At 42.6% G+C, this 21,574-nt stretch overlaps 1 protein-coding gene across 2 annotated transcripts in view; it reads left to right on the top strand.

Moving 5' to 3' along the window:
- The window catches only part of THEMIS2 (thymocyte selection associated family member 2), an 82,482-nt gene that overhangs the window by 10,737 nt on the left and 50,171 nt on the right, over positions 1–21,574 (top strand). For both annotated transcript variants that reach the window (XM_040338046.1, XM_040338045.1), the window contains exons 2-4: positions 10,227–10,367; positions 12,265–12,669; positions 20,378–21,414. In XM_040338046.1, coding sequence (XP_040193980.1) covers positions 10,227–10,367; positions 12,265–12,669; positions 20,378–21,414 — 1,583 coding nt within the window. The remainder of the gene's footprint in view (positions 1–10,226; positions 10,368–12,264; positions 12,670–20,377; positions 21,415–21,574) is intronic.

The following is a 21,574-nucleotide window of genomic DNA, read 5'->3' as shown; positions in this document are numbered from 1 at the left end:
GATTCCATGGACTCCTACTTGTGGAATATTGGGTGATTTTCGTTATGGGAAGAAGGGACTGTTTGACGGGGATATCATACCAATACCGTCACAATTGGTTGGCAGCAGCGGGATTTTCCCTTCTACTCTCCTTTACACCCGGATTCCAAGCAGACACTGGAAGAACTACTGGAAGTTCGTGGAAGGATTGCTAGCAACAAAACCAAGCGGGTCATCATAGCAGAATTAATGGAGCGAGACCAGGAGGACTTGGTTGCAGCAACGCCAGCAGTACAAGAGATGGAGACACCAGTGATTCAGGAGGAGCAATCGCCAGCCAACAAGATAATGAGAGAGAAGCTAGCATGGTTCGGTCCGAACCCAACGGCGGATGTGGTGCTGAAAGTGATGGACCTGTTAGTAAACGCAGAGCTACAGAAGGATAAACAAATAAGAGATGCAGAACTACAAAAGGCTAAACAAATAAGAGACGCAGAACTACAGTTAAAACTGGCAGCAGTCCATGGGAAGAAGGGACTGTTTGACGGGGATATCATACCAATACCGTCACAGGCACCAAATTCAAAAAAGTAAACAAACACATTACATACAGTATACTGTAATTTTATAGATTACAGTACTGTATGTAAAAAATACACACACCCCTTGTCCCTAGTGGTCTGCCCAGTGCCCTACATGTTCTTTTGTATAATAAAAACTGTTCTTTCTGCCTGCAAACTGTAGATTGTCCGTAGCAACCAAAAGTGTCCCTTTATGTCAAAAATGGTTTTAGAGCAGCTAGAAAACAGCGATAATAAATTATAATCACTTGCAGAATTGAGCGATAGCGATTTGTGGGGAAATACGTCATAAAAAAATTATGAAAAGTAATGACAGTGACAATTCTGCAACTGAGCAAATTTCAGTGATTTTGAGTTGATTACATTATTGAATAATTTGTATTATAATTATATTATTATTTGTTATAATTATTTATAATTATTTATTATATTATAATTTAAAATTTTGTTTTTTTTAAAAAAATGTCATATCCGGGATGCCTACTAGACTCTTGTTTGGTCAGATTTAAGTGAGTTAACGCCAAATTTCCATGCAAATAATGGTACCGCTTTCAGCACCTAAAATCTGAAATAAACATACCACCAGGGAGGTTAAGTGCACAAGTGCACTGTGTATGGGCGCCGGACAAGTGCACTATGCAATCATGTGATTGCATTATGAGATGACCCATTTGCGGGGTTTTTTGAGTGCTTGTGGCGCAAAGCGGAGCGCCGATGGCTTCTGTTTTCAGGCATTCCCCTTGCTGTGGGGTTTTCCATTCGCAAATGGGCGGTGCTTTCCCCAGGGGTCACTTCCGGTTTATCTGTGTCAGTAGGAAGTCAGAAGTGCCCCTGACCTGCGGCTCCGTGGATGGAGAAGAAAACCGCTGTCCTTCTCTTTACAGCAGCATCCTGTGATTTGGAGTCATCGGACTGAGGGTGGAGGGCACACTGCTACAACTTTGCCCTAGAATCAAGCTTCAGCCAGAGCCATTCACCCAACAGTGTGCTGATTCAGAGACATGTGCCAGGCAGGAGAGGAGAGAGGAGGGGGGCCATGGGGGACTGGTTCAGATCTAATACTTCTCCTATTCACTACTAAATCCCAGGAGGGGGAGGACAGTGATATCACTCTCTCATCTCCCTCTCTCTCATCTATCTGTGTTTATCTCTCTCTCATCTATCTGTGTTTATCTCTCCCTCATCTATCTGTCTGTATCTCTCTCTCACACACATCTATCTATCTTCATGTCTATCTATATATCTTATCTGTCCATCTATCTATCTGCAATATCTACATATCTATCTATCTATCTACATGTTTGTCTATCTCTTTATCTACATATTTATTCTATCTATCTATCTATCTATCTATCTGTCTGTCTGTCTGTCTGTCTGTCTGTCTGTCTGTCTGTCTGTCTGTCTACATGTCTATTTAGCTATCTGTCTGTCTATCTAACTTATCTATATATCTATTTATCTTTATGTCTGTCTATATATCTATCTAATATATCTATCTATCTATCTATCTATCTATTGAAAGGGGGGGGGTCAGTATGACCAAGATATGACCCAGTTGTTCCTTCAATCTCAGCTTACGGCGCCGGAGAACACTTCTGAACCATTAATGCACACAGAGACATAGGGCCAGATTCACATACATTTGCGGCCGTGTAACGTAACCCATTTACGTTACACCGCCGCAAGTTTCCAGTTTTAGTGCCCGATCCACAAAGCACTTACCTGGAAACTTGCGGCGGTGTATCGTTAATACGTCCGGCGCAAGACGGGCCAATTCAAATGGGCGTGTGCCATTTAAATTAGGCGCGCTCCCGCGCCGGACCTACTGCGCATGCTCCGTTTCGCAATTCCCATCGTGCTTTGCTCGCAGTGACGTCATTTTTTCGAACGGCAACGCGCGTAGCGTAATTCCGTATTCCCGGAAGGCTTACGCAAACGACGTTCATTTTTAAATTTCGACGCAGGAACGACGGCCATACTTTATACAGCAATACGATTGCTGTGTAAAGTTAAGGCACCAAAAACGACGACTAACTTTGCGACGGGAAACTAGACTAACGGTGACGTAGCGAACGCGAAAATCCGTCGTGGATCGCCGTAACTCCTAATTTGCATACCTGACGCTGGTTTACGACGCAAACTCCCCCCAGCGGCGGCCGCGGTACTGCATCCTAAGATTCGACAGTGTAAAACAATTACACCTGTCGGATCTTATGGATATCTATGCGTAACTGATTCTATGAATCAGTCGCATAAATAGAAACAGAGATACGACGGCGTATCAGGAGATACGCCGTCGTATCTCTTTTGTGAATCTGGCCCATAGTTTCAGAGTGGTCTGATAATGCTGTATTATTGTGTGGTTTATATAAGACAGAATGATGCTGTTTACACGCAGTAGTTCTATTGTTGATATAACAGAAACAGCAAACAATATTACAGCTAGATTGTTATAGAACATCTTACTGAGAATACAAAAGACATGAATAGTGATAAGATAGTCAAGCGTCAATAACAAGAAATCACATGTTATTAAGGAACAAGAAACTAACCTAGACTTGTTCCCAAACAAAGCGTTTACTGATATATGTGTGGGCGAGAAATAATATGCAGTAGATTATATGACTAAGCAATTATCCCTAAAATGGATGCTTATTCTAAGATGGAGTCACATTGGTTCACATTCCTATCTATCTATCTATCTATCTATCTATCTATCTATCTATCTATCTATCTATCTATCTATCTATCTATCTATCTATCTATCTATCTATCTATCTATCCATCTATCTATCTGCATGCCTATTTAGCTCTCTATCTATCTATCTATCTATCTATCTATCTATCTATCTATCTGCATTTGGTTGTGAATGTCACCGGCGCAAAAGAAAATAAATAAATAAATAAATAAATGTGAACCGTGATCTGCTGCAGTACTGTGTGCCCTTAGTGGGGGTCAATAGTGCATGAGGAAGAAAAGTGTTACTGCGCTGATCTAATTATCCAGAGGTATTAAATCTCTGGGAGTATGGACATAAGTGAAATATCAGGGCCACAATGTACCCAATCTTAAATGTGAATAACCTGGATACAAACAATATATAAAAAAATATGAGAAATATATGAGTCATACAAATGTGACACAGTGATTTCAAACTTGAATCGTATATCTAGATCAGTGTGTCAGCATACAATCCATATGCCACAGTGCTTCTATGAGAAAAATGGCTGTTGCTGCTACTGACCAACCAAATAGTGAAAACAATACGAAAGATATTACAAAAAATATTGTGTATATATGTGTATAAAACTACAATATGCAGTATACCAACTGCACCGTGAGTTGTCCAATAACCGGTATTGGAACAAAATAAATATCAAAAAAGTGAAATAATTATCAAACAACCATACAAATGTGCAATGTGCTGACTGCACTTAAAAATAGTCCAAATGGCAGGCAATCTTGCGCTTATACAATAGGTTCCAGCAAACACAAGGTTCAATGTTGGTAGTACTGTGTAGAGGAAAGTGCCGCTATCTCTTCCACCCGACAAAGATGTGCCACCATCACCAATGGTTAAAATCAACACTCACCAGACCCCAGATATTATTAGGCTCCAAAGTGGTGTCTTTTCTTTGTCCGTCAGTGGGTGTTGCCTCCTTTTCCCTTTTACAAGGTGTCATCAATTCCTCAAAAACAAGGGGCTCATCATGGTGTAGTATATTAAAATATGTATTTATTTAAAAAAGGTAAAAAAATATAACACTTACAATATAAAGTGCCTCTGACCGGCACTGAGTGTCTTTGGCAGTGTCAACCGTTAAAAGCCGCTGACCAGCATTTAAATGGCGTCCTAAGAGGTGTGCTTGCTCCGCATGTATTGCTACAAGGGGTCCGGGCGCGCTGGTGTGCTGCACCCTCTGTGTGCGTGTCCAAACAGCCTCTACGCGTTTCGCTAATTGCGTCGTCAGGAGAGCTGTGGACACTACTGTTTAAGCTGTATTTATACCCCTGTGGATTCCCTGAAATGCTGCAAGGTAGTCACAGGAAACAGGAAGTCTTCCGGCCACCATCTTGGCTGATGGCACAGGAAGTTCCTGTTCCACCATTTTGGTTACTGGATACCTGGCTATTTGCCAGTCCTGCCTGTTGTTACTGGGTGTCAGCAATAAAAATATGCCCAGCAGCCAGGGTGGCTGTATGTGTGGGGCGCTATGTGCGCTGCTACCTCCGTTCGTTTGTGCACCTCCCCCCCCTCCGTGTGTGCGCGCTTATCGCCCTGTGTGTTATTCCCTGTATTATCGCCGCTACCGGAAGTGCTTGTGCGGCCATCTTGCCTCCGTCACCGGAAGTGTCCGTTCCGCCAATTTTGGTTACTAGCATCCTATGTTAGTCTATGCCTGTTTTGGGTAATGGCTAATTCTCCACACAGGATGTAATGTTAGTCATTTTAGCTACTGGCAATAGTCCCTGTGTAGCAGTCACCGTCTCTGGTTGACGCTGCCAGGGACACTTTACAAAAAACAACATTTTATCACCTATATTACTTTAAGTGGTCAAAAGCTGTGTTTATTAAAAAAATGTATTTACTAAAAATTAATCAAACACCATGAGGCCATAAGCAGCAGGAAACAATACAGTTTTCATTTTTCTGCTGCTATATTTTGACTTTTCTGTATAAACACTTCTCAGTGTGTGTTATTACTGGTTTAATTTTCTTATAATTTTTTTGCAAATCTATAAAAGTTTCAAAACTGTTATAGATTTGCAAAAAAATTATAAGAAAATTAAACCAGTAATAACACACACTGAGAAGTGTTTATACAGAAAAGTCAAAATATAGCAGCAGAAAAATGAAAACTGTATTGTTTCCTGCTGCTTATGGCCTCATGGTGTTTGATTAATTTTTAGTAAATACATTTTTTTAGTAAACACAGCTTTTGACCACTTAAAGTAATATAGGTGATAAAATGTTGTTTTTTGTAAAGTGTCCCTGGCAGCGTCAACCAGAGACGGTGACTGCTACACAGGGACTATTGCCAGTAGCTAAAATGACTAACATTACATCCTGTGTGGAGAATTAGCCATTACCCAAAACAGGCATAGACTAACATAGGATGCTAGTAACCAAAATTGGCGGAACGGACACTTCCGGTGACGGAGGCAAGATGGCCGCACAAGCACTTCCGGTAGCGGCGATAATACAGGGAATAACACACAGGGCGATAAGCGCGCACACACGGAGGGGGGGGAGGTGCACAAACGAACGGAGGTAGCAGCGCACATAGCGCCCCACACATACAGCCACCCTGGCTGCTGGGCATATTTTTATTGCTGACACCCAGTAACAACAGGCAGGACTGGCAAATAGCCAGGTATCCAGTAACCAAAATGGTGGAACAGGAACTTCCTGTGCCATCAGCCAAGATGGTGGCCGGAAGACTTCCTGTTTCCTGTGACTACCTTGCAGCATTTCAGGGAATCCACAGGGGTATAAATACAGCTTAAACAGTAGTGTCCACAGCTCTCCTGACGACGCAATTAGCGAAACGCGTAGAGGCTGTTTGGACACGCACACAGAGGGTGCAGCACACCAGCGCGCCCGGACCCCTTGTAGCAATACATGCGGAGCAAGCACACCTCTTAGGACGCCATTTAAATGCTGGTCAGCGGCTTTTAACGGTTGACACTGCCAAAGACACTCAGTGCCGGTCAGAGGCACTTTATATTGTAAGTGTTATATTTTTTTACCTTTTTTAAATAAATACATATTTTAATATACTACACCATGATGAGCCCCTTGTTTTTGAGGAATTGATGACACCTTGTAAAAGGGAAAAGGAGGCAACACCCACTGACGGACAAAGAAAAGACACCACTTTGGAGCCTAATAATATCTGGGGTCTGGTGAGTGTTGATTTTAACCATTGGTGATGGTGGCACATCTTTGTCGGGTGGAAGAGATAGCGGCACTTTCCTCTACACAGTACTACCAACATTGAACCTTGTGTTTGCTGGAACCTATTGTATAAGCGCAAGATTGCCTGCCATTTGGACTATTTTTAAGTGCAGTCAGCACATTGCACATTTGTATGGTTGTTTGATAATTATTTCACTTTTTTGATATTTATTTTGTTCCAATACCGGTTATTGGACAACTCACGGTGCAGTTGGTATACTGCATATTGTAGTTTTATACACATATATACACAATATTTTTTGTAATATCTTTCGTATTGTTTTCACTATTTGGTTGGTCAGTAGCAGCAACAGCCATTTTTCTCATAGAAGCACTGTGGCATATGGATTGTATGCTGACACACTGATCTAGATATACGATTCAAGTTTGAAATCACTGTGTCACATTTGTATGACTCATATATTTCTCATATTTTTTTATATATTGTTTGTATCCAGGTTATTCACATTTAAGATTGGGTACATTGTGGCCCTGATATTTCACTTATGTCCATACTCCCAGAGATTTAATACCTCTGGATAATTAGATCAGCGCAGTAACACTTTTCTTCCTCATGCACTATCTATCTGCATGTCTACCTATCTGTAACGGAATGACCAGTGACAAACAGAGACTTTGGAAGGATGAGGGGTACTCCTGTACCGGCATCACCAAGGAGTCTTATGTCTAGGGTCACCTTATGTCCGATAGGGCCATAGGGTGACTGAGAAATTATATCCTAAATTACAGGACAAGGGGACATTACTGATAGCTCATATTGCAGGAGATATTGCAAAGTGTTGGTTTATTCTATGACTCATCTCTCTGTGTAGACTGTTGACATGCTAATTGAGTCTGGTCCAGGATCTCTCATTATGTATGCTACATACTGTTTTGTGTGTGGAATGGAACTTGTCAAGCTGTATGCGGAGACAGAACGTCTGTCTAAAGATGTGGATTGAGGGGAATTCATTGTGTGATGGTGTTTTGTTTGAATTCTGTTAATGAAGGAATGTGACTTCTCAGGTGCAGTGATTAGGTCATGATAATTATAGGCTGGCGCCGAGATGTCTGGAATGTTTAGCAATTAGCCATCTGAAGGTGTATTGAAGCCCCCCAGGGTGTGATGTGTGGGTGGAGAGTTTGATTGTTCCTGTAATCACTGAAACATGCCTTGAAAACTGTATATAAACGTGAGAGCTAACCATTTATGTATTCATACATTTTGAAGCAGAGAATAGAGCGGTCTGCTGGTTTGTCTGTGTGTCGGATAAGCTGTCGTGGGTTGATGGAAGGTCATAAACGGTGGTGACCGTTACACTATCTATCTATATGTCTATTTATCTAGCTATCTGTTTGTTTATCTATCTATCTACAAGTCTGTTTATCTATTTATCTGTTTATCTATCTGCATATCTGTCTATCTGCATTTTTGTCTATCAATTTATCTATCCATCTGTCTGTTTGTCTATCTATCTATCTATCTATCTATCTATCTATCTATCTATCTATCTATCTATCTATATGTCTGTCTATATATCGTATATATCTATCTACCTATCTATTTGCATATCTATCTACATATCTATATATCTATCTGTCATGTTTATCTGTCATGTTTGTCTATCAGTTTAGATATCTATCTACATGTATACCTATCTATCTGCATGTCTATTTATCTATCTTATATATCTATCTACCTACCTATCTATTTGCATATCTATCTACATATATATATCTCTATCTGTCATATTTGTCCATAAGTTTATCTATCTATCCATCAGTCTGTTTATCTATTTATCTGTTTATTTATCTGCATGTCTGTCTATCTGCATTTTTGTCCATCTATGTATCTATCCATCTGTCTGTTTATCTATCTATCCACATGTCTGTCTATCTATCTATCTACCTTCGTATTTGCATATATATCTACATATCTATATATCTATCTGTCACGTTTGTCTATCAGTTTATCTACCTACCTATCTATAAGTCTGTTTATCTATCTGCATGTCTGTCTATCTGCATTTTTGTCTATCAGTGGCGGCCCGTCCATAGGGACGCACGGGCGCCGCCCCCCCTCCCACAGTCACAAAAAAAAAAAAAAACGGGCCCTTTAAGAACTTTTATTCGGCTAAAATGTCATTTTGACATTTTAGCCGCAGTTCTGGCGGCCGTCTATAGAGGGCGCTGCAGCGCCACCCCCTCTCGCAAATAACACACATTCGTGCATAAATGCACGAATGTATGTTATTGCTGGTTGCCAGCGCTGCCTGGTCTATTCAGATAACCGGATGCGGGACGCCGGTTACCCGAATAGCGGCAGCTGGTTGGCTGAGGGGAACTGCCTATCAAAGCCAGCGGCTCTGATAGGCTTTTCTCCGGCTCTCAGCTGTCTATACTCTGAGCGCAGGCAATCTGCGCTCATTGTATAAGACAAACGGCCGTTTCAGGCAATCAGGTTCCCGGATTCTGGTTATCAGGAACCTGATTGGCTGAAGCTTCACCACAGCGGCAGAAGACATCGAGGGAGCACATGGAATCCTCAGGTAAGTGCTTTTTACAGGGAAAGGGGCACAGTGACATCATGGGGCACAGTGGTGACAAAGGCCACAGAGGTGACAATTGGCACAGTGGCATCATGGGGCACAGTGGTGACAAAGGGCACAGAGGTGACAATGGGCACAGTGGCATCATGGGGCACAGTGGTGAGTGACAATGGGCACAATGGCATCTTGGGGCACAGTGGTGACAATGGGCACAGTGGCATCATGGGGCACAGTGGTGACAATGGGCACAGTGGCATCAAGGGGCACAGTGGTGACAATGGGCACAGTGGCATCATGGGGCACAGTGGTGACAATTAAAGGGCACAGTGGTGACAATTGGCACAGTGGCAACAGTTGAGGGGCACAGTGGCTGCGTTTGATGGCATGGCACAGTGGTGACAATTGATGGCACAGTGACTGCGTTTGATGGTATGGCATAGTGGTGACAATTGATGGCACAGTGGCTGCGTTTGATGGCATGGCACAGTGGTGACAATTGATGGCACAGTGGTTGCGTTTGATGGCATGGCACAGTGGTGACAATTGATGGCACAGTGGCTGCGTTTGATGGCATGGCACAGTGGTGACAATTGATGGCACAGTGGCTGCGTTTGATGGCATGGCACAGTGGTGACAATTGATGGCACAGTTGCTGTTTGATGGCATGGCACAGTGGTGACAATTGATGGCACAGTGGCTGCATTTGGTGGCATGGCACAGTGGCTGCGTTTGATGGCACAGTGGCTGCATGTGATGGGCACAGTGAGGCTGCAATTTTTTTTTTTTCGTTTGCGCCCCCCCAAAAATTTCGAGCACCAGCCGCCACTGCTATCTATTTATCTATCCGTCTGTCTGTTTATCTATCTATCTATCTATCTATCTATCTATCTATCTATCTATCTATCTATCTATCTATCTATCTATCTATCTATCTATCTATCTATCTATCTATCTATCCACATGTCTGTCTGTCTATCTATATATCTACCTACCTATCTAACAGCTTGCCTTGAAAAATTTGGCATAGCCACAGTGTTAAAATTAGATGTTCACCATACCAATATACAATACTGAAGGTGCACAATGAAAACATATTTTCTGAAATATATATTATAATAATTTATTTAATAATTATTTAATTTTTACTTAACTTTCAGGTTCAGTGTATGACATCAGTGGCTCTGAATGTTGTTTATCAACCGGGGATTTGGTAAAAGTTATTGGAAGGGAATTACAGTCTGTTAGTCTTGTAAACGTAAAAACAGGAAAGAGCCACACACTGCCCAATAACTTTCAAGGTAAGACTAACTAATTTTTTTTTTTTTTTTTTTCCCCCTTTCCTTACAAAACATATATCTATCTATCCAATGTTAAATGCTGCTTGTGTACCTGTTGAATTGATTTCCCTTGCCCACCACAGGTTTTTTCCACATCAACAGTTAACTGAAATGCTGCTTTTCTTACTAGTCCCCCTATCCCAGCTCTCCTAGCTCTCTATGCTCACTCATCCTTTGGTCGCAGTGCCCCACTGCACAGCCTATTCCTGTATAGGGGTTCTCCTAACATCCTAGGAGCTGACCTTACTCCAGGGATAGTAAAACATTTTTTTTTTCTGCCAGTAAATACCATATACAGCTCACTTCCTGTTTCTTGTCTGGTAGAAAGCCTAGGCTTATGACATCACGCACAGCTCTCTCTCCCTAGTGAGAGTTTGCCTGGAAGGGGGGGATGAGTCAGAAGACTCCCAACGAGAGCTGCAGAGCTAGAGGTGTGCCTCCAGGAATTAAACAGGCAACAGCTTCAGTTGTAAAAGGAAAAAATCTGCGCTAAACCCTATAAAACTAAATAAATAAATGAACAAGTGAAAAAATGTGTTTAATAATGATCAAGATGGTATAAAAAAAATAAAAAAAAATAAGTGTAGTGGTGCAGCAACTAAAAAAACGTAAATATTCAGTCCATAAAAGTGTAAAACAAAAATAGTGCGCTACCACATAAATATCCAAAAAAGGGGTGAAAACGTGTTACGTAATAAGTGAAAAACCTTAAATGAGAGAATATCTAGAAAAATAGATACAATGTCCTAAGCAAGCAATTAGGGATCCAAAAAATGATCGGAGTAGCTTCACAATTCCCGGTATCCACAATTACAACAGAATGACAACTTGTCTGCAGGTAAGATTTTTTGTTCATCAAAGAAAATAAGGTAATCACTGCCGCTTACCAAAACTGTTGGATCTCAGGCAATAGAGATCTAAAAGGCATGTCAGAACACCATCAGCCAGATAGGGATCAGCATCTGAGGTTTCCAATGAAGGTGCAGATGTCCCGTCCGTGCTACGCAAAACTCCTTTTTCAATGGATTTTACAAATCAAATGGATATCCAAACTTGCTCACCATACCGGTATTGTTAATAGGGGCAGAAAGAGAAAGGCTTCATGGTGCAGTTCGTTTAAAAGATTTATTGCTCCAAATCAGAACATAACATCAAGCAAAAAACAAAGTTCCAAACAAAAATTCAAAAAGCACAACCACAGCACATAGCATGACTGGCTCAAGTATAATAGCGTCTAGGATAGTGACTCCACCCAATGCATTTCCCCACATAAGGATTCTTCTTGTGAGGCCCTGTATACACGACCGAGTTTCTCGGCAGAATTCAGCCAGAAACTAGATCGGAGCTGTATTCTGCCGAGAAACCCGGTCGTGTGTACACTTTTGGCCGAGGAAGCCGACGAGGATCTCGTCGGGCCAAATAGAGAACATGTTCTCTATTTCCTCGTTGTTCAATGGGAAATTTCGGCTCGCCGAGATCCTCTGTGGCTTCACAAGGAACTCGACGAGCAAAACTATGTGTTTTGCCCGTCGAGTTTCTCAGACGTGTGTAGGGGGCCTGAGAGTTTGCTTGGAAGAGGGGGGGTGACTCAGAAGACTCCCAATGAGAGCTGCAGAGCTGGAGGTGTGCCTCCAGGAATTAAACAGGCAACAGCTTCAGCTGCCAACAGTTAAAATGGCTGCAGCCAGACTTAATGGAGGGAGATTTCTGCAGCATAATTGGCATATACAGAATCACAATATATATAAAATAATATGCAAAGTGGTGTTAGCGGAAGCTTCAGAATGGCAAAGATGCTTTTATTACAAATTATGTGAGCAGACTGCAGTTCCTCTTTAACAACAAATCTGTATTCCAGGTGTGTTTGAAGTCAACGTATATAATTGCGTGTACAGCACTCTTGAGATGTTACATGCAGAATTATCCAGTGGCGATGATATGTTTCCATATTGGTTCACCTCCATGACTGATTTCACTGTGGGGAATCATGTTATTCGGCAGCAGCTTCCAATTCACTTTGTGTCATTCGACAGACAAACCAGTTGTGCAGAATGCCATGTCTATGAGGATCCCCAATCATACTCCATCACAATTCCCTTATCCACACAAGGACAATTTTATGAGAGTGAAAACACAGAGTCATATACACTTGAGCAGCTCTTGCTGTCTCCAGCTTTACTAAAACGTGCCTTTAAATGCAGAACTATAGGACCTGGAGTTTATAGGATCTGTCCAGTATATGAAATTAAAACAGTCATGAATAGTAAGTATATTGCCAGCTCACGGTAATTAACTAAAATATGTATATCTCTATACTGAATGTGTTCACATCTAAAACAGTTAAATGTTTGAAACAGATCTCTTATTTTGTCTTTTTATGTTTTCTATTGTCTTCCTTGTTATCTATATGACTTGTTTTCATTGCATCTGTAAAATCTTGTATTGTGATAAAGCTGAACTAGAAAAAAGTTTTAAAAGCTTCTCTAGCAGCAAGTATGTTATCCCTAATAATATGTATACTATCATACCTCCCAACCGTCCCTGATTCGCCGGGACCGTCCCAGAATTTGATCTATGTCCCGGAGTGCCATTGAATCAGGACTGAGTCTCAGAATGCCTGCAGGGTGTCTTGGTTCCTGCATGTAAGACTTTGCATTGCAGTCGGGGAGAGATCTCCCTAGCTACTTCTGACAGACACAGTGCACTGCAGAGTGGAACACACTGAACCTGCCCCTCCTCCTCCTGCTGGGATCAGGTCGTGACACTTGTCTTGGGCGCAGTCTTTTGAGATTGGAAGGGGGTACCAGATTGCGGGCTGCGCTTACATGTCCCGACTCTGCTGCCGTCCACAGGTGTATATAGAACTAGTTTCCTTCTACCGCCACCAATGTCCTAAACAAATGCCTGTGTCCTTGCAGCCATGCTGATCGGCTTCAAGAACAGCGCAGGCTGCACAGTAAACACTAATATTGCAAATTTGCCAGCAGACAGAATTCACCCTGCCCACTGCCTGCCAGTGATAGTGGTTGTTTGTTTGGAATGTGCCAGAGTCCAAGTAACCAATCAAATGTTTGTCCCGACCCCATGCCCCAGGGGTTCAGAGGAGAAGGGGAATGGAATTTTTCCCACAGACCAGGCCGGTCACCATACCTCAACTTCCACAAGACAGTCCTGTAATAAAAGAGAAGTAATGGCCAAGTTCAGTAAGGCTACTTTCACACTGAGGCACTTTACAGGCACTATAGCACCTGCAAAGTGCCTGTAAAGCGCTTCTCCTGTCACTCCAGTGTGAAAGCCTGAGGGGGCACAGTGGCAGCATTTGGTGGGCAAAGTGGCTGCATTTGATGACACAGTGGCTGCAGTTGATGGGCACAGTGTCAGAGTTTGGGCACAGTGGCAGCGTTTGATGGGCACAGTGGCAGCGTTTGATGGGCACAGTGAGGCTGCAATTGATGTTTTTTTTTTTTTAGAATTTTTCAGTTTGTTTATGCCCACCAAAAAATTTTGAGCACCAGCCGTCACTGTTTGGGAGTAGTACATGACTGGGAGGAGGCAGTTCCAGATAGTGTAATCCTCAGTGGCCTCGAGGACTCTGCTTCTCATGCCTCCACAAACTTGTGAAGCATGGGCTCCCTGATTCTTAACACAACCACACATACTCCTAGCACATGCTCACATATCTGTTCTTAACCACTTGCTGACTGTGTAACTTACATATACGGTGGCAAAATTACACTGCTGCACCGGATCACGTGCCTGGTACATGATCTGACACTTCTGGTAAGGTGGAGCGCATGCGTACTGCCGGTGGCCTGCTCCCACTGTGATTATACATATGTATATATATATATATATATATATATATATATATATATATATATATATATATGTCCGCCGACACTCGTCAATCCTTAGGTACAGATGGAGAATGGCCATCTGCTTATGTAAAATAGGCAGATCACCGTTTCTGTCAGTAGGGAAGGCACAGATCCATGCCTTCCCTTAGTTAAAGCACCTTCCCCAGTACACAAAATCACTAGCTAGGCAAACATTTAAGCCTTTGATCGCTCCTGATGGTAACCCCTTCCCAGCCAGTGTCATTGATACAGTGACCGTGCATATTTTTTAGCACTGATCACTGTATTAGTGTCACTGGTCCCCAAAAAGTGTCAAAAGTGTCTGACTGTCCACCGCAATATCGCAGTCCTGCTATAAGTCACTGATCGCTGCCGTTACTATCAAAATATAAATAAATAAAAATATCCCAGTTTGTAGATGCTATAACTTTTGCGCAAACCAATTAATGTACACTTATTGGGATTTTTACCAAAAATATGTAGCAGAATACATATTAACCTAAATTGATGAAGACATATGATTTTTTTAAAAAAATTTTATCGTGTGTGTTTTATAGAAGAAAGTAAAAAACATATTTTTTTTTTCAAAATGGATGGTCTTTTTTTGTTTATGCGCAAAAAAATAAATACGCAGAGGTGATCAAATACCACCAAAAAAAGCTCTAATTGTGGGAAAAAAAGGACTCCCATTTTTTTGGGTACAGAGTCGCATGACCACGCATATGCACACCCAAAAATTTTATAGTCTCCACACTTTCCACCTCCTCACCACCTATATATATACCGATCAATGATTGATCTTTCTTGATCTCCTATAATCCACTATTATTTCTTTGGTGTCTGTAGTATTAAGAAAAAAAATCTGTACACCACTCAACCAAATGTTAAATTTCTGCCTATAATCTGTCTCATCATTATCTTGTATCCAAGATAAATTGGTGTCATCAGCAAACTTCACTATAGTATTTGACATTGTATAGGAATACAGTCATCCGTAAACAATGTAAACAGGGCCCGGCTCAACACACATCCCTGTGGTACCCTTGTATTCACAATAATGGTATTAGACACCTGATCTCCTATTTTCACAATTTGTGGTCTTTTTGTTAGGAAATCCTTAATCTATGCATGAAGGTAAAAAACCTTCTGTGTACAGCAGCCCCCCAGCCCCCCTCCCCAATACTTACCAAAACCCAATCCAGTGACGTGCACGAGAGCCTCAACTCCCCCCAGTCTCTCCGTCCTCATCAGCAGAGACAGCAGCAGTAGCCATTGGAAGAAAGCGGGGGGGGTGAATGGACACACAGAAACATGGCTCGGAAGCGGGCCTGCTTGGGTGCCCCCATAGCAAGCTGCTTGCTATGGGGGAACTAGACCAGAATCACTGGCAGGGTACCCAAGAGGAGGAGGATTGGGGCAGCTCTGTGCAAAACCACTGCTCAGAGCTGGTAAGTATGACATGTTTGTTATTTTCAAACAAAAAAATCTGCCTTTAATATTCTTTTAAGATAGAGTCTATACCCGGGATACAGGATTTGCATAGTATTATGAATTTCATAAAAAGAAAGGCAGGAATGTGATCGTATGCACATCATACAGGCTGTCCCACTTAAAGGGACACTAAAGGCAGAATTTTTTTTTAAATAACAAACATGTTATACTTACCTCCACTGTGCAGCTCGTTTTGCACAGAGTGTCCCCGAATCCGGTCTTCTGGGGTCCCTCAGCGGTTGTCTCGGCTCCCCCTTTGCAAAAGCTTTCCACCTTCATGTGAGCGAGCTTGCATGGTGGAAAGCTTTTGCGGGCGTGCTCCCGTGATACAGCGGCGGGCATAGCCGCCGACTGTATCACTCGGCCCCGCCCCCGCTGTCATCGGATTTGATTGACAGCAGCGCCAGCCAATGGCTGCGCTGCTATCAATCCGTCCAGCCTAGCCAATCAACGGCCAGGCTGGGAACCGAAAAAGATCACAAGGACGCGCGCGGGACTTTCGAGGGGTGAGGTAAGTAAAACGGGGGTTCGGGGGGGTGGGGGCGGTACAGTCGGATGTTTTTTCACCTCAATGCATAGGATGCATTAAGGTGAAAAAACATTTACCTATACAACCCTTTTAATATCAGGGGGTGCTGTAGTAAGTTGTTGGTTAGAGAGCCACCCAGGGGCGATCCTCCCTATACCCACACTACTCAAGCTGCGTAGGGGACCGCCACTTACTCAAGGCCCCGCTGGCCGATGGGAAGCATGGAGTGTGTGTCTGTTTAATAACCGAAACAATGGCCACCCCCTGGCCGGCGCCACATTTGTCACTCACTACTAGTATTCAGACGTCAGTGAGTCAGGTGACGTCGAGTGAGACGGCCGCCGCTATTACTTATGGGAGTTGTAGACTACAACTCCCATAAGTAATAGTGCCGGCCGTCTCACGCAACGTCACCTGACTCACTGACGTCTGAATACTAGAACTACAACTTGGAAAGGTACGGAAGAAGGGAGGCAGGGAGGGAAAGATTAGGAGGAGTGGACAGGGAAGAAGGTGAAAACGCCTCCTAAACAGGAGGCTGGCAGGATCTAGTCCCATTAAAGTTTTGTATTTGTCTGTTGTCTGGAAGTGTGTACAACAAATTGTCGCCACTGTGCCCATCAATTGTTGACACTGTGCCATGCCAAATGCAGCCACTGTGCCATGCCATCACATGCAGCCACTGTGCCCATCAATTGTCTCCACTGTGCCATGCCATCAAACGCAGCCACTGTGCCATCAATTGTCACCACTGTGCCCATCAATTGTCGCCACTGTGCCATGCCATCAATTGTCGCCACTGTACCATGCCATCAATTGTCGCCACTGTGCCCATCAATTGTCGCCACTGTGCCATGCAAAACGCAGCCACTGTGCCATCAATTGTCACCACTGTGCCCATCAATTGTCACCGCTGTGCCATGCCATCAATTGTCGCCACTGTACCATGCCATTGTCACCACTGTGCCCATCAATTGTCGCCACTGTGCCATGCAAAACGCAGCCACTGTGCCCATCAATTGTCACCACTGTGTCCATCAATTGTCGCCACTGTGCCATGCCATCAATTGTTGCCACTGTGCCCATCAATTGTTGCCGCTGTGCCCATCAATTGTCGCCACTGTGCCATGCCACTGTGCCCATCAATTGTCGCCACTGTGCCATGCCATCAAACGCAGCCACTGTGCAAAAGCCAAAGCCAAAGTTCAGGGTTAAAATTTATTATACTATATTGTTGTACTTATTCTTTGACTGATTTGTTTAAAGGAGGGAGGATTGTATTGGGAGCACTGAAGTGTAAGGCCCCATACACGAGGTCGGACAAAACCGATGAGAATGAACCGAAGTTCAGTTTCATCGGACCAAACTGACCGTGTGTATAGGCCATCGGTCTGCTTTCCTTCGGTCCAAAATGTTAAAACATGCTTCAAAACCGAACCGATGGACCGCTGCCCGATCGGACCAAACGGATGGTTAGTACAGAAAAGCATCGGTTCAAAACCCGCGCATGCTCAGAATCAAGTCGACGCATGCTTGGAAGCATTGAACTTTGTTTTTTTCAGCACGTCGTGTATTTTACGTCACTGCGTTCTGACCTGATCGGATTTTGAACTGATGGTGTGTACATACCTTCTTATAGTTTTTTTTCACCTGGCTTCCGGGTTCTCACTACCGCCGGGAGTAGGCGTTCCTATGAAGAGGCGAAAATATCCGAACTGGGACTCGGCCCTATACGGCGCGTGCGCAGTCAGCTCTACACGGCTCCTAGTCTGTGCGCATGCGCCGTATAGCGATGTATAGAGTCCCAGTTCGGATATTTTCGGATATTTTCGGAACGCGTGACGCGCCTTAGCCGCACGTCAATCATCTACGCCTCTTCATAGGAACGCCTATTCCCCGCGGGAGTGAGAAAAGAAAAAGAACTATAAAACGGTATGTACAGCAAAAAAAGAATAAAAAAATACCAGCATACTGTACATGTCGGAGGTATGCTGAATTTAATGGTATATAGATGTTTTTTAGGGTGAACCTCTGCTTTAAAGTGATACGAAAGTCTCATTTGTTTTAGTTCAAAATAATAAACATGTTATAGTTACCTACTCTGTGTGTGGGTTTTGCACAGAGCAGCCAAGACCCTCCTCTCAGGTCCCTCTTCCGTGCTTCTGACCCCTCCCTCATGTTAAGTGCCCCCACAGCAAGCAGCTTACCATGGGGGCAACAGAGCCAAGCCACAGCCCCCTGTGTCCAGTCAGACATTGAGCCGTGGCCTTTCTCTCCTCATTGGCTGACTGACTTTGATTGACAGTAGCGAAAGCAAAATGGCGCCATGCTGCTGTCTCAGCCAATAATGAGGGACTGTGTAAATGTGAAGATTTAAATGTAATATTTCATATTTTCCTTAACCCCTTCAGCCCCGGACCATTTGGCCAGAGCACTTTTTGCGATTTGGCACTGCATCGTTTTAACTGGCAATTGCGCGGTCATGCGACGTGGCTCCCAAACAAAATTTATGTCCTTTTTTCCCCACAAATAGAGCTTTCTTTTGGTGTTTTTTTATCACCTCTGTGTATTCTATTTTTTGCGCTATAAACAAAAGTATAGTGTCAATTTTGAAAAAAGCTATATTTTTAAGTTTTTGTTATAATAAATATCCCCAAAAAATATCTAAAAAAAAAATGTTTTTCCTTAGTTTAAGCCGATACGTATTTTTCTACATATTTTTGGTAAAAAAAATTGCAATAAGCATTTATTGATTTGTTTTCTCAAAAGTTATAACCTCTACAAAATAGGGGATCGTTTTATGGCTTTTTTATTAATATTTTTTTTACTAGTAATGGCGGCGATCGGCGATTTTTATCCTGACGGCAACATTATAGCAGACACATCGGACACTTTTGGTGCTATTTTGGGACCATTCACATTTATACAACGTTCAGTGCTATAAAAATGCACTGATTACTGTGTAAATGTGACTGGCAGTGAAGAGGTTAACCAGTAGGGGCGGGGAAGGGGTTAAGTGTGTTCTAGGGATGTGTTCTAACTGTAGGGAGGATGGGCTACTTGTGACATGACACTGATCACAGCTCCTGATCACAGGGAGCTGTTATCAGTATCCTGTCACTAGGCAGAACGAGGAATATGTATTTAGCAATGGTTTTAAAATGCTTTCCCCTTTCAGGTTGCAGCCTTATAATTTTATTAAAACTGCAAAGGAATTTAATTAAACTGTAAAGGAATAGAGACATCATTTCCCGGCAGTTGTAGTACCCTGGGGAATGCAAACACAGGCCCAGATTCTCGTAGATGGGCGTAAAACTCCGCGGGCGTAACGTATCTCATTTACGTTACGCCGCTGCAAGTTTTACAGGCAAGTGCTTTATTCACAAAGAACTTGCCTGTAAAGTTGCGGCGGTGTAGCGTAAATCACCCGGCGCAAGCCCGCCTAATTCAAATTAGCCGGGTAGGGGGTGTGGAGCATTTAAATTAAGCGCGTTCCCGCGCCGAACGTACTGCGCATGCGCCGTCCGGAAAATATCCCAGGGTGTATTGCTCCAAATGACGTCGCAAAGACGTCATTGGTTTCGACGTGAACGTAAATGGCGTCCAGCCCCATTCACGGACGACTTACGCAAACAACGTAATTTTTTAAATTTTGACGTGGGAACGACAGCCATACTTAACATTGGTTGCCCCTCATATAGCAGGGGCAACTTTACGCCGCGCAAACCTAACGTAAACGTCGTAACTTCACTGCGTTGACCGCGCATACGTTTGGGAATTCGCGTATTTAGCTAATTTGCATACTCGACGGGGAAAACGACGGAGGCGACACCTAGCGGCAAAAAAAATTGCATTTAAGATCCGACAGCGTAAGAGCCTTACGCCTGTCGGATCTAATGGATATCTATGCGTAACAGATTCTAAGAATCAGTCGCATAGATACGACGGCCCAGATTAGGACTTACGACTGCGTACATGTTGCGCCATTGTAATCCCTATGAGAATCTGGGCCTTAGTATAGAAATTCCAGTAACCTTTGTTAAAATCCTTGCCGTGTATGTGATTATTTTTATTATTTTCTTTCTCTAATGCAGTGAGAAAAGGTTTGGTTATGATTCCATCAAGTCTTGAAGTAGATGTAATAGATATCACTGACCATAGTGGAAACATCACTTTTATCGAGCCCCTGTCCTTGGAAGAAGTTTGTCAGCATGAAAGCAAGTTTCCAGTTGTTGCAGAAATTCTGGATATGGCAGAATCCAACCATTTGATGAAAAATGACAGCTATTCAGCGCTACACAAAGGGAAAAAAATTATTATCCACAAAAAAATTATTTCTAGAAAAGTGCTGGCCAAAGCCTGTAAAGGTAAAACCTTCAGGTTCTTTTTCATACACAAACAATACCAAGGAAAGTTTCGCCAAAAACCAAGAGAGTTTTCAACAGTGTATGAGCTGTGGACCAAAATGGCCGAAGGAACACAGTTAACTGTTGTGGTGACCAAGGACAGTGAGAGCAGTGACGATAACTTCCCTGCACTCTGCATTGGGGATCATCTACACACCTTGCATCAAACCAAAACTATCTTCTCAAGTCAAAGTGGACCTCAAGAAGTTGATGTTTTGGTGTGTAATAAAGGATCAGCAGAAGATGATGACGATGATGAACCAGAAAAAATCATGCTTCCTTTGTATATGGAAGGTCATTTTGTAGAGGAAATTAAAGACAACAAAAAATACAACATCAATAGTATAGTAGAGAAAATTAAACTCCCTTGTGAGGTGAAGGTTGTAGCAAAAGACACATCTTTACCCAATGACCCTTTGACTTCTTTTCCTACTCTCAGGTTGGAAGAGGTAGTTGACGAACCTGTATTGTTGGTCAGTTTGTTGGACAATGTCTCGGAATGCTTTGAGTTGCCCATTAAATATCTAAACATTTCAGTCGTTTTACAGGATGATTCTGTCCCTTCTATAAGTAGTCTCTTTACTTCAAGTAAGTTGGAAGAATTAATGGAATGGTTTTATTATTCCTTGAGAAACTATCTGCCAACACAACAGCTTCCACCTCCTCGGCCACCTAAAAGACAAGTCAAAACTAAAGAGGATCAATCATGCAATAAACCGGTAAAGGTAAAATATTTTTTGTGTGTATTGTGTTGCCGTAACATCTTTCCATCTTTATTTTTAAAGTGTTTTTGGCTTTTTAATTGACGATGGACAATATTATATTGTTGTATAGCACTACAGTTGCTCTAGAATATAAATAATAATAATTATATAATTCTAATAA

Source organism: Rana temporaria, chromosome 2 (genome assembly GCF_905171775.1).
Source record: "Rana temporaria chromosome 2, aRanTem1.1, whole genome shotgun sequence".
Lineage (NCBI taxonomy): Eukaryota > Metazoa > Chordata > Amphibia > Anura > Ranidae > Rana > Rana temporaria.
This window is presented reverse-complemented; position numbering and strand designations above follow the sequence as displayed.